This window comes from Prorops nasuta, unplaced genomic scaffold (assembly GCF_024137725.1).
Source record: "Prorops nasuta isolate Cenicafe-Biocafe unplaced genomic scaffold, Cenicafe_Pnas_1.2 PNAS00013, whole genome shotgun sequence".
In the NCBI taxonomy this organism is placed as follows: domain Eukaryota; kingdom Metazoa; phylum Arthropoda; class Insecta; order Hymenoptera; family Bethylidae; genus Prorops; species Prorops nasuta.
In genome coordinates this window covers 5,456,257-5,471,518 of record NW_027116810.1, presented here as the reverse complement: position 1 = coordinate 5,471,518, position 15,262 = coordinate 5,456,257, and the positions used below count along the sequence as shown (strand labels likewise).

Genomic DNA, 15,262 nt, shown 5'->3' with positions numbered 1-15,262 from the left:
GTAATTTACTGATATTTCAATTATTATCTTAAATTTAAAAAGAATATATAAATTTGTAACTTAATCTATAGTTTTTATTTGAATCTTCGATATTTGAAAATTCTTTAAATTTGTAAAAAAGTTATATGCTTTTAAATAAATAATGTTTATTCTTACAATGTTTTTCTTCATCTCATTTTCATTGCATAAAAATAATATTTTATTTATAAATATATAAAAACAAATAGCTAGATTTCATACAAAAATTATTAATATTATGAAGCACTGTTGAAAATTTAATCAAGATCGGTTGAATAATTTTTAAATGAGAGCTTATGTTACTTCCTAAACTTTGAAAAACTATACATCATATTATTATTTTATTGAGTTTCTGTTATATGCATCATCATATTAATGACGAAAATAGCAGCTAATACAGCCAACGAAGCTAGCCAAGACGCCAAAGACCGATCCTGTTAAAATGGAATTTCAGCTTATCAAAGTCTTAACAAAGATAAATTTTTCTCGATTGAAACTTCCATAAAAGACATTACTCTTCATCCTAAGTAATTAATAATATGATTTTATGTGTACTCAGTTAATTGGCATACGATTTTCGGCACAAATCATCAGTTTTGCAGGTACGGTAATCGAAATCTTTTAATTTGCAAGTGACTTTTCATGATTGGTCAACGTCCTTCCAAATTGACCAATCATATTTAGTCATTCATTCTCGAACGCATCTTAGGTATACTTCCAGTTGAAACTACAGTTTGTAGTCTAGACACTTGCTATACCACGTAGAGTAGTATATTTTGTTCTGGTCACTTACTATGCAGCGTAGTGTAATTCAAAATGGCGGACTTGGCAACGCTGATCTTACTTAAATTTCACACTATGCTTTGCTGCTCCAATTCTAATTTGTGGTATCCAGACTATCCAGTGGTATCTCACAGCCACTCGCAGCACACACTCAGCTTGTATGTACACACTACACACACACACACCTATATGCAGCTTATTTATTAGTGATATATAAAATTTACTGTCAGATCGCATCTTCAATAAAATGCTTCATGCACTAAGGGCTGCCCACCTCATAGACCGAAATTACTACTCCCGGTTGGCAAAGTGTCGCCTGGTGTCGCCGCATCCGAACGAACCACAACAATATTTATATTAAAAATTTTAAATTATTCTTTTATTCATTTTTCTATATTCTTATAGACTTTTTGGAAATCTTTTTATCTTTACAGCAATTCTGTATACGGCCGTATTCATAGTCGGTTCTTAAGGAGCTCCTTAGATTAAGGACTCCTTATCTAGGGAATTTTAACTGTAGCAAAATGGAGTTAGTCCTTAGCTGTCAAATGGCGCGGTTAACCTTAATTTTTAACGGGATCCCTCACGCCTACTTTAACGACAGTTAAAGTCAATAAACAATTAGTTTAATAAAATTCAAATGCGAAGCAAATTGAACAATCGGGCGTTTGTTGGATAATGTGCCAGTCCTAACGAGTCAAACGAACTTAAAAAGGTAGGGGGGAAAGTGCCATAATATTTTCTTATACTAAATTTAAGGAACTTTAAAGGAATTGACTATATAGTGAAATGATAAGCCGCGCATGCGTATATTGAAAGGGTATAATCCCTTACACAATTATACTGAGTATACATACACACATAAAAGCTATCACTTATTTTGAAAACTATTTTGATAAAAGCAGATAAGGTTAATAGTTTATAAAACTCTGATACAGGAATGAAGAAATATTAAATAATTAATAGGATTATAAAAATGGCAGTAATGAGAATTGAATTATAATATTTGTATATACTATATACGTAATAGGTTTTAAAGAGATAAATTTTAGATAAGTATTTTCTATTCAGATTATTTATGTTATCAAAAATAAAGGTATTGTTTACTTTATGGATTTATTTTATACTTGTTACAGGAGTAGTATTCATATTAATCGAATTGCATGATCAGCCAGTCTATGGATTTTACGATTGCGTACAAAATGTGATTATATGGTGTCCTTGAGCTTCCTCAACAAAATTACTAATAAATGCAGTATATTAAAACAAACTATTAAAGTATTATTGTTCATTAGAAAAATGTGAACTGTATATAAAATATTTAAGTAAACCTTAAGAATAATAAATCTTTCAGGCTATGATTACAGTTTTGAGAATTAATTTAATGCGTATGCTCTTATATAACTAAACCTCATTAAAACATAAAATCATTTTTGAATTATAGTTCAATGAATAATATATCAAAATATAAGAAATCTTAACAGCAGTAACTGAGGGTATCTGTAACTATTATAAGAATGATCTAGGGAAAAGTAGAAACTATTCGAGATCTTCTATATAATTAATATAGTAGGAGAAATATTTTTATAAAAACAAGGTATATTAAATAGTTTTTATATTGTAATATTAATATATATATATAAAAGATTTAAAAATGCTATTACATGATGGGAGCAATACTGATACAGTAGACTGATCTATCACACTATCATTTTTAAAATTTGCTGCACAAATCCTAATTATTCTATTTCCAACATATTAGAGACATATTTTAAAATACTGTAAGATATTAAACTGTAAAGTGACGATGTTTAAAGCATAAAATTTAATAGTGAATATTTTCAGAAGATGAAATAATCTAGGAAGAAGAGGCAAAGATTGAATTCGAATGAAATAAACGCATAGATCACGATAACGATAAAGCATTTGTAATCGCAATATATACCATATATATGATGGGATGTTCAATATATGGTATGATTTAATTTATGAAAGATTTGATTGAAAATCGAGATCCTAAGAAGGAGGGCAAATTTCTGTGTATAAACGGAGTGAATACCTGCTTGAAAAGAGGCAAATATTTGCTACAAAGTATAGTACATTTTTTATTATTTCTCTACTCACTTTTTAAGGATTGGAAATATTTATATTGCAATTGTATCCACTAATCCTCTATTCATAATTACAATCTTGATATATTTTTATTTACTAATATGTATCGCTTAGTTTTATTCAATATATGTAAATGTTAGCATTCAGCAGAGGCAACTCTTGAGTTTTCTTTCTAAACGCCTACTACTATTGAGTAAAATTATAAGATTTAAGAGAAATAGCCAATAATACACATCGCTCTCTCAACAGTTATCTTTGCTGAATACTGTTATGTTTCTACTAATTACAGGAGGATAATATTAATAGTTCGTACTACTTCATTAATTACTTCTTTATTTCAATGTAACCATGTCTTCAACGCCAGTACTAGTTAACATCTGGCTCGGTCGCCATGCTACGGCTACGGCCGCCACACTATGCGCCATCAGAGCCATCTCTGATGCATACATTACAAATACCACTAATGATTCCTATATAAAACAAGTATTATATATAAAAACATATAAAAATGTGTATATATTAACCAATATTATAATAATGATATCTCCAAATATTTAAATGATATTTTAAAAATATTGAGAAAAGTTGGCTTCTCATCGTATATATTGGGTGACCAGTTAACTATATTCAAATCTATATTTCTAAATAATGACTGCCTTCAAAGGCTTTAACGCGGAGTTAGCGTTGTGCTAAAGATGTGTCATGATTGGTCAAATTGATGGAATTAACCAATCATAATGCAACCCTATTTTAGCGCTAAGGATTTCGAATGCCACCAATATGAATAATTTGAAGATAAAATTTCCTGTAGAAGTTTTACATCTAGCTCTTAATACAAAAATTATTAAAGATTAATAATTGATTAATCAGAGACTGCCTATTGGTATTGCAATCCAGTGACTTTCTGCTATTGATCACACTTCGCCAAGCTGTATACCAATCATAACGTTTGAATTAATCATTTTTAATCCAGAATAGTTTATTCATTAAAAGCTACATTTAAAGTTTGTATAAGAAACATTATTTAGGTATTTTTCATTTTACCAAAATTTTTAATTTTTACCATAGTAAAACAGGGTATCTTATTAATTTGTCGCATAGACAATATACGAAACAACGGAAATTTTACAAATTTATGAAACATTGGCGAGAAATATAACTTTCAGTTTTATGCTTAGAAATTCTATACAAAAATGATAATGTATATTCTTTCGTATAAATGTATTAATAAACTAGTTTACATCGAATCGGTTCCCAAAAAATTGATGATGAGGTGTTTTAGTTAACGGGGTATCCTGTTTCTAATGTAGGAAAGAGATCTTCGTAAGTCATTTGTTCATGCAGGATAATAACAATGATAACAGTAAGATTAACGTACAAGTGCATTATGGTCCTTTTGCTCAACTGCAACACAACGCAATTTATACTAATTGTTTATATTGGTGTTATAAATCAATAAAAATGGAAAAAACGTTAAAAACAGGTTCAACCTTATATCCCGATGGTTATATATATATTATAGAAATAGTCGATTTATATCAAAAGTTGGAGAAGTTATGTAAGTTCTATATATATTTAAATATCTCTAATAAAATTTACATAAGCAATAAAACCGTTTATGAGTTAAATTGATTAATTCCAGCAATCTCTAGTGTTAATAATATAATCGAAGAAAATTTCTTTACGTAGAATTTAATTATTAAAATGAAACATGAGTAAAAAATAAAGTTTTAATAATTTCATTGTTCGTATTGCGGGCGATATATATTGCTAGTATAAAAATGAAACCATATGGTTTGATTATTGTATATTAAATAGCCTTCGCAATCTAATTAAAGCTATCAATAAAATTTATTTTTCAAAACTTGTACTTGTGAAGGTGATACGAGTCTATATGTGTAACCTCATGTGCATTTATTGATAGATGGTTTAAGCAATATAAAGGTTAATATAGAAAGTTCAACTAATTTCATTTCCTTTTTTTCTTATTTACAAATAGTTATTTAAAATGTTCTGTAATGGGATGTAAAGGACGAGCAAAAATGATAAATAAATCATTTAAATGCACAAAGGTACATTCACATCAGAGGGATGAAACATTCGAATGCAAAGCAAAATTTAGGAAAGAGCTTCTTGAAATGGCAAATAAAGAACCTGTTTCTTCTAAAGAAGTATATGACATGGTATCAAAAAAGTAAGATATTCAATTTTTAAAAAAATTTTTTGAATATATGTATTTAAAGTTAAAATAATAGAAAACTCTAAAGACACATTTGTTATAAGCTAATCATGCTCACTGGAATATTAACCCTTAAATGCATGATTTTTCCTTTTTTTAATACCATAAATTGACACAGGTAGATAATTAAGCATAGATAAAGGGAAAAATAAAGAAAAAAATATTTATTTTCCAAAAAGTATAATTTTTAGCACCTAATAAAAGCAAAAAATACTGTTTGAGTTACCGTTTAGAAATTATGTAAGGACAAATACACTGATGTATAAATACATCATCATGCATTTAAGGGTTAAGTAGTATCATTGTAGATTTACATGTTGTGTGGAAAAATATATGCATTTTGTTAAAAGTATTTATTACATAAGACTGTAACAAAACGTAATCAGCTACATTTATAAATACTAGTTGTTTATTAAATCATTTATTTTTATTTCAACTCGACGTTAACAAAAAAATTTAATAAAACGTGTTTGGCTTACATAATAGTAAAATCTTTGAGCGCTTTTAAATGATCAAATTTCCTATTTTTTAATAGAAAGATACAATGGTTTAGGATGCCTGGCTTTATACAATAAATGGAAAAAGAATTTACATATTAATGCCTGGTATAAATCAGTAAATGAAAACGTAATGTAAAACAAAAATGATAGCCTAGGAAAATGTTATTGTGCATTAAGGCGGTTATTTATGAGACACATCTATATATTGTCATAGTATGAATATTATTCAGAAAAGACCTCCTATATTTATGAATTTCTAATTTATCTCTTAATGAAAAAACTATTAAGGATTAAAATACCCTAATTCGAAGCTTACAATTAGTAGAACTATCCATTTGTTCTTCTCCTTCTATTTGTCATACTTTGCCAGCTGGCTACTTCTAACGCCAATGAAAAGGCTTAAATTAATTAATTTGTAATCCTTAATAACTTTTTGATTGAAGCTAAATGAAATGCTTATTGAATAATAATTTTGTTCTTATAAACATTTATACTATCTAAATTTATAGATTCGGCCATTACAGGCCGCCTGATATTAATTAGTAAGAAAATATATATTTCATAACAAGATGATTATAATTAATTTAAATCGAAATAAATTGTTAAATGTTCCTTTCATTTTTATATTTACTATTTCATTTTTTGCGTCAGATGCAAGGCAATTTCTTTATGGTATGTTGTGAGAATGGAATCATGTAATGTGGAACTGATTTACCTTCTGAATTTGTAGCAACATAATTATATTTTCTAGTGACAAGCTTTTGGATTTTTTGTGCATATATTGTGTATACGTTCTCGTTTCTTTACATATCGTAAACAGATTAATTGCAAATAGCATATGTTTATGATTCACTTAGAAATTAATAAATGTACTTAAAAATATATATTTTTTCTTTGTAATACAGACATTTTGCAGCTTCGAGTTTATTGCCCTTTCATAAAGTAAAGGATACTCTCAAAAAAAGAAAAACCAATTATGCAATAAAAACAATAAAAACTTTAAAGGATTTGACAATTTATGGAAATGATGAAAATTTCATTCAGTTCTTAAAGTTTAAGTTTAATAACAAAGAACACAATTTAAAATTGTTAATCTTTGAAGAAGCAATCGACATTTCCGTAGCCATGTTTGATGAGAGCTTATTAAGAAAAGTTTTAAACAGTCCAGCATGGAGTATTGATGGAACTTTTGAATGTGTTCCCCGAATAATAAAAGTTTATCAGTTGCTGACAATTATGGTGAAAGTACATGACAAGGTACAATTTCTTCATATCTTAAATATACAGTGTGCAGTATCGACAGATACTAAACTTTTAAAGGGAGTATATCGGATTATGGAAAAATAATTTGAATTTATTTAGTTATCAAATAATTTAACGATGAATCACGCCTAAGCGTTAAAGTGTATGTTTCTCGTTACTTTTACCTGTTTAATAGTTTTTAACAATACGCTAAACAAAAATATGGGTTTTATACTTAATAAATTCACCACAAATTTGAAACGTAAAATTTATTTAAATTCAGAAGCTGTAGAAAATATATATTGGGCATTCTTTGTCAAGTGGCAATCATATGTTTTTCAAAGTTGTAAGAAACTTAGAAAGTTATAAGAGGTTTTAAGATTTAATTTTTTCAGATTGTTCTTTCGTAAAGATATAAATATAAAACTGTTTATTTATTTGTTTCTTAAAATGTTATTTACCTTTCTTTTAACAGTTTCTCCCAGTTATTTGGATATTAATGTCTAATAAAAGATCAACAAATTATCAAAATATATTAAAACTGCTGAAATATAAGTTTCAAGATTTGTTTGCACCTTCCCTAATAATAACTGATTTCGAAATCGGATTACAAAATTCTGTACAACTTGTTTTCCCTAGTTGTGATGTTCAAGGTTGCTACTTTCATTATGTTTCAGTGAGTAAATTATATGTATATGAAAATGTAATATTATAGGGTGTCTCTGTGATGAAACATTCTATATACGTTGATATAAAAGTGTAAATTTTATATGAATTATAATAAATTTAAAATTCTCTCAACGATATTATAACTTGAAAAAGGATGCTGCAAATTCCTTTATTTATATTTTATAACATGCATCCAATTTGAGACAAGAGTAAAATCTGTATTAAATTTTTTTATTTCAGGCTATTCGTAAACAAGCACAAAAGTTTAAGCTTTTCGAATTATTAAAATTAAAGACGCCTGAAACTTACGGAAAAAGCAATATTTTATTAAGGAAGATGTACAATTTGGCGCTCCTCCCACCTAACTGTATATTTTTGGGATTTCAATTAATTATTGAAAGTTTAGATATTAAAGATCCTGAAGTTAACGAAATTTTCAAAAAACTTTTCAAATATTATGAAAGGTATTGGCTTACCACAATTAATCCCAGAACATTAAGTACTTTTGAAAGAGCAGATAGAACAAATAACTCACAAGAAAGGTACCATCGGACCTTAAAAGAAATGCTTGGTGCTAAACCATCATTCAGTAATTTCATTTGTAAGTAAACTTTATTTGAAGAATTTGGCTAACTTTTTTGTACTAAATTCTGTCGATTGTATATTACAAAATTAATCCATTACAGCCGCATTAAAAGATTTGATTACGACGAATTATAGAACTCTCAATCAATTCAAATGTGGTATTGATGTGAAATATACCAAGAAACGAAGGGCAGAAAAACGTTTTGATGCATGGGTACAGGAGGAATCTGAAAAAATGAAAAATATAGATCTTTTACCACAAAATACGAAAATACAGATAATTTCAAATTTTTTGAATAATACATACTGTATAGAAAAATTGAGAATTAAATTTAAGAAATATTTAAGGGATAAAGGTATAAATATATAACAGTGATTCCAATAAATCATATGTTCTAATATATATTGCATCTGATAATAATGAATTATAAATATTTTATGACATACATAATTTTGCGTTTTGATTTAGATTTGCTTAGTTTGGACAAAGTTCCTGCCTGTAACATAATTGGAAAAGGAAGCAAAACAGGAACCATCATTTTAAAAATGTCAATAAATAGATAATAGTTTATTTAATATATTTGAAGGTTACTTTCAGATTATAAAAAATCCATCACTGTTGTAATTATTTTAGTAAAATATTTGCTTTCACAAAGATTTAATAAAAATATTACCATTTTATTTCTGTTAGGGTTAATTATTTTCAAAGAACCAGTTCTTCTTACAGTTTCAAAATACGATAGATTTTATAATTATCTTGCAACAGCAATTATAATGTTACTTTAATTAAGTTTCGGAGAAATTAATATTTTAATGAATTATCTATTTTATAATTGTATTATTAATTTCTTTTTACGTTCGAAACCAAAATGTATGCAAGTTATGTGCATACGCAGAAAAAATTATTAAAATCTCATTCAAAAACCGTTAATTATAATCTCACAAAACTTATATGACAGTAACCGATATTTTTCATAAGTAATGCAACACTTAACAAAAATGCTTAGGCTGAGTTCTACAAAAGTTTAATGTAGTAAAGTGGTATAATATTTGTAACATGAACTACCGCTTTAAGTAACTATTGCTTATTAATGATATAGTTCATATTGCGGATACTATATCGCTTTAAGTAAGTAAACTATTGTAAGACTTGGCCTTAATAGTTTAATGCCTCCCGTTAGAATATTAATCATTAACATACTTGCAATTATTCTTTAGTTAACACAGCTTAGAAATGTGACAAAATATATTTTATACGAGTATCTTGAGTACTGCATAATTCTGTTAAAATGTTATATCTTTATATATTAGACGACAGATTTTGTATTTTATTTCTATATTGTATATTTTTTATCTGCAGTAGTAATGTGTATTCAAGAGAAAACAATATTTATCAATCCTGGCAGCTCATTTTGCAACTTCCAAAATGCTCATTTTAATTTTTATGCATTCTTCTCAATTGCTGAACTTCTTTTCCCTGAAGTATAAAATGTAAGGAAATTATGTTTTGATTTATTAAATCATAAAGCAGATATTTTTATTATACTTTAACAAGTAATATATCATTAACTTACATTTACTTTTTGAGAAGTTTGATTACTCTCGTTGGTCGTTGATTTTCAAAACTGCAGTATCAGGGAATAATGGAAATATAGCAATACCAATTGCCGCTTAAAAGCAATCTATTCAGTATAAAAATACCTTTATGAAACATTACTATATGAATCATAAAAAATTATGCAAAGCAATTGCAGTAGATATATGATATGACTTTTATGAATTCCATGCTAGTCGTTTTCATCATATTATTAGAAACCTGTAGAAATTGAAAATAATTAATAAAGTTATACTGTCATTAATGAATATATTGATTATTATAAAATGCATTTAAAAACATTCATGTAATGGTTTTAATTACAATACTAGAGGTATACTAAAATATTTTAAAATAGTACCATATTAAAAGCTATCATTGAAACATGCTGTAAAAACCAACGTCATTAAAAATATGTTCATGTTAAATTATACTTGTAATTAATATAACTCTTAACAAATTAGTGTTACATTTATATCTGATTAACATTTGGCTAGCCAGATATATGTGTTATTTAAAAATTACTCGATTAGTCCTTCCAGTTTTTTACAAAAGAGCTGAAAAAACTTCATAAATACATTTTACTTTATGAGCTGATTTAAAATCCATTAAACACTAAAAGTAACTGCAGATTAATAATATAATGCAGCTGTACCCCAGTAACTATATAGAATAAAATAAATTTAGAAATTACATAATATTTTTATTTTTGGTAACATAATTACTTTAAATTTAAAATTCTTATCTAAAATTTATCCTTCGAAAGCATATATATATAGACAGTAGATACAAATGTTATAATTCATATCTCTTGTACGCTTTTAATGATTATAACTATTATCTATTTTAATTTTCTGACTTTTGGTCTTAATTTTATAACTTCTAATTTCTTTTTCCTTACTACATATGTTAAAACTAGTCAAGATATTTTACACGTACATGATAATTGTTACGTGTGTGGGTAACTAAGAAAATCTACAAGTGCGCATGCACAACCATCAACTTACTATTGCTTGAATATACTCAACTTAACTAAAGTTCTGTCCCTAGAAAATTACTATAAAATTTTATGGCACTTTCCCCCCTACCCTTAAAAACACTCAAATTAGTTGAAAAATAACGCTGTACCATTGTGCCGCGTTCTTGAAGAGAGGTTACTTTTGGTTATTTCCACTTCAAGAACGCGGGACAGTGGTACAGCGTTATTCTTCATCCGATTTGAGTTTTTTTAAGCTCGATTGACTCGTTAGAATTGGCACCTTGTCATAAAGAAGCCCGTTTTTGCAATTTGCTTCGCATTTGACTTTTATTAAACGAATTGTTCATTGACTTGTACTGTCGGTAAAGCACGCGTGAGGGATCCCGTTAATTGTAAACAAGAATAATATTTTCGGAAAACGATTGCGGAAAAGAAGAAAGGATTTAAGTAAATAACAGAGAAGAAAAAACATCAGATGAGTATTAATTAATAACAAAACATGAAAATTATTGTAAATTTTTAAGGAAATATACTTTTTGATTATTTTATTTTTGTTACAGATGAAATCCTGTTTCTGATGAGTTTCAATGAAGGAAAAAAGTACTTATAGATCAATAAATGAAAAAGCATTAAATTATAAAGCATTTCTGTGTAGCCCAGTCATTTCAATAATTTAGACATAATGTTATAACAGTGAATGTGTAAGCGATTGGTGTATATACAATCAAGTTTTATTGTAAATTGGTAATGATGTACGATAATGTTTTGATTGCTACTTTTATAAATTAGAACTAGTTCAATTAACCTATCATTTATATTTCTTTCCTTAATCCAAATTCTATATACACATAGTACATAATTACATATTCTCATATTAGTCAGATATTCTTTAATTTACTAATAAAATTACCATAATTTTATATTTGTAGAGCATAACTGTTTGTTGCAATGATTTTTATTATTCGATCAATGTAAGACAAATTGCAAAGGGTTTCTGCAAATGGCTAATTGATCCACCACATCTTTCCACACATCTTGTATGACATCTATTTTCCTTGTTAATCCCTTTTTCAAGTTTTCAACATATACCAATATTTTTGTGCTATTTTTAAATACACTTGGATATGGCTATTCTATTAACTAACTGATTTTATAAATATTAAGATGATTGGTAAACCATTGTTCTGTTAAATTTGAAAAATGGACACTTGAATATTGTGCTTATAATGTTTGGCACCTCTTCCATAGGATATCTTCTCTTTACATTTGAGAGGATGTTGTTCTCCAATACATTTAAATGTACTGCTGAATGCTTCTTGTTTTTAGCTTCAAATAATTATCCAACTTCACATTTGGATATCCATCCTCAATATATGATACATATTTTGTTACTTCTATTTGTATGTGAAATTCATTTGTTCTAAAATCTTAATTTATCTTTTTACTAGATATATATTATATAATTTTCAAAGAATTGATATGTCTTTCTATCAATCCTAACAACATCATAATAGATGTAATGAAATAAGTATTCTATATTCAAAATGGATATCTATGCGTGTAGTGGGAAAACTATTTGAAGCAAAAACAAGATGAACTCAGCAGTATACAAATACCTTTTAAAGAACTTTATTTTCACAAGTATTATGAGAACATATCTCGCAGAAAAGATGACAAATTTTAATAGTATCATTCAAATGTCCATTTTACAAATTAAAGAAGATAATGGTTTAACAATCATTTCAACTATTACAAAAATAATTGCAGATCAGCAGTATTATCAGATCTGTGTGTATGTATAAATGATTAGAAAATTAATGTTATATGTTATAGACTAGAAGAAAATAGTGCAACAGAGCCAAATAAATGTCACACAAGATGTGGAAGGATGTGGTGGATCAATAAAACATTAGCAGAAACCCAATGCAACTTGTCTTACATTGATCGAATAATAAAAATCATTGCAAGAAACAGTTATGCCCTACAAATATAAAATTGTAGTAATTTTGTTAGTAATTTAAAGAATATATGACTAATATGAGAATATGCAATTACGTACTATGTGTATATAGAATTTGGAATAAGGGAAGAAATATAAATATTAGGTTACTTGAACTAGTTTTAATTTATAAAAGTAGCAATCAAAACATTAACGTACATCATTACTAATTTACAATAAAACTTGGTTGTATATACACCAATCGCTTACACATTCACTGTTATAACATTATGTCTAAATTATTGAAATGACTGGACTACACAGAAATGCTTTATAATTTAATGCTTTTTCATTTATTGGTCTATAAGTACTTTTTTCCTTAATTGAAACTCATCAGGAACAGAATTTCACCTGTAACAAAAATAAAATAATCAAAAAGTATATTTCCTTAAAAATTTACAATAATTTTTATGTTTTGATATTAATTAATACTCATTTGATATATTTTTCTTTCTCCGTTATTTACTAAAATCCTTTCTTCTTTTCCGCAATCGTTTTCCGAAAATATTATTCTTGTTTACGATTCGAAAATAAAGGTTAACCGCACCATTTGACAGCTGTCAGTGGCTGTCAGCTATGACACACACTGTATAACAGTAATATACTATAGCAAATTATGCCTATATACCAATGCAGCCAACCAAACGGCATAAAAAATTGTAAGTAAAGGAATCACATCCTCAAGAGTTGAGTTCGGAATTAAACTCTTTTCACTCCGACGGAGCTTTCCCTAGAATTCCCTATTCACTCCGTCTAGTAATTCTGTGTCCGGGAGCAAGTTAGAGAGTGAATAGGGAATATGGAAGAGCTGTGATAGCTAATTGCTATTCTATCCCCACTTCTAAAAGTAAAATAGGGGTAAGGATAAATAAGAAATATTGGCACTAATTGGGAGCTCCGTCTGACTAGTTTAACGGGATCCCTCAAGCCCTCTGTAGCCAACATTACGGAACGAAAAACGAGAGAGAATTGTCCAGCGCTATTTTTCGACCGATTTCAATGTTTTTTGGCTTGTTGGAATTGTTAGGACTCGCACCGTGTCATAAATAAAGCCGTATTTTCCAAAAAACGTAAAAAAAATAAAATTGTTTAAAAATTTGCATTAATAATATTTAAACGCAAAACAAATTGAAAAATCGGGCTTCTTTATGACGAGGTGCCAAACCTAACGATTCCAACGAGCCCAAAAACATTGAAATCGGTTGAGAAATAGAGCCGTACCATTGTCCCGCGTTTCTGAGGTGGACGAAAAGCAAAAATTTTTAGGAAGGAAGCTAGGCAGGCTAGGCTTCCTCCCCTCTCGCGGATCACGCTAACGTGTTCCCCCACTCTAGCATCGAACCTTACTGCGAAGCTTTCCTCTCATATTTACGCTATTCTCCTATCTGTAGCTATACATATATAAATACTGCTAAAATAATGTTGAGAACATTTCATCTTGCCGATATAATGAAATTGCTAAAAATGCAATTATCATTTTGAAATAAAATTGTAGAAAAGGAGATTTCGTAATGCTTGAAATATAGGGCATACGGCGAAACGCGGGACAATGGTAAAGTCGTATTTTTCAACATAATTTGATGAAACTAGTAATAATTAAAGCCATTCATCATGTAGATTGTCCTAAAGAGCTCGCATTTTCGGTAAAGCTTATAGTTTTTCAGCTATGAACGATTGAAGTTGCACGGCGCACAAATACATATTTCCTCTCCCGCTTAGATCAGCTGTTGCGCACGTCCATCCTCAATCGCTCATAACTGGAAAACTATAAGCTTTATCGAAAATGCGAGCTCTTTAGGACAATCTACATGAAGAATGGCTTTAGTTATGACTAGTCTCATCAAATTCTATTGAGAAATACGCCTGTACCATTGTCCCGCGTTTCGCCGTATGCCTTATATTTCAAGCATTACGAAATCTCCTTTTCTACAATTTTATTTCAAAATGATAATTGCATTTTTAGCAATTTCATTATATCGGCGAAATGTAATGTTCTCAACATTATTTTAGCGGTATTTATATGTGTATAGCTACAGATAGGGGAATAGCGTAAATATGAGGAAAGCTTTGCAGTAAGTTTCGATGCTGGAGTGGGGGAACACGGTAGCGTGAGCCGCGAGAGGGGAGGAAGCCTAGCTTTCTTCCTAAAAATTTTTGGTTTTCGTCCACCTCAAAAACGCGGGACAATGGTACGGCTCTATTTCTCAACCGATTTCAATGTTTTTGGGCTTGTTGGAATCGTTTGGTCTGGCGCCTCGTCATAAAGAAGCCCGATTTTTCGATTTGTTTTGCGTTTAAATATTATTAATGCGAATTTTTAAACCATTTTTTTTTTTACGTTTTTTGGAAAATACGGCTTTATTTATGACACGGTGCGAGTCCTAACGATTCCAACAAGCCCAAAAACATTGAAATCGGTTGAAAAATAGCGCTGGACACTTCTCCTTCGTTTTTTGTTCCGTAATGTTGGCTACAGAGGGCTTGAGGGATCCCGTTAAGCGGGAAAGAAGCAAAATTGACAAATGTTGGTTTCATTATTTTG

At 28.6% G+C, this 15,262-nt stretch overlaps 1 protein-coding gene across 1 annotated transcript; it reads left to right on the top strand.

The window, feature by feature from the left end:
- The first annotated feature begins 4,931 nt into the window (after positions 1–4,931).
- On the top strand, positions 4,932–8,518 carry LOC136778138 (uncharacterized). Its single transcript, XM_066734749.1, has 5 exons — positions 4,932–5,107; positions 6,558–6,909; positions 7,370–7,570; positions 7,804–8,164; positions 8,250–8,518. The coding sequence occupies exons 1-5, from the start codon at positions 4,932–4,934 to the stop codon at positions 8,516–8,518; spliced, it is 1,359 nt and encodes a 452-aa protein (XP_066590846.1).
- Positions 8,519–15,262: the final 6,744 nt, after the last annotated feature.

Coding starts and splice junctions, on each gene's coding strand:
- LOC136778138 (XM_066734749.1), top strand. CDS start 4,932: ATGGGATGTAAAGGACGAGCAAAAATGATAAATAAATCATTTAAATGC. Junction 5,108..6,557: donor TATGACATGGTATCAAAAAA/GTAAGATATTCA, acceptor TTTGTAATACAG/ACATTTTGCAGCTTCGAGTT. Junction 7,571..7,803: donor GCTACTTTCATTATGTTTCA/GTGAGTAAATTA, acceptor TTTTTATTTCAG/GCTATTCGTAAACAAGCACA.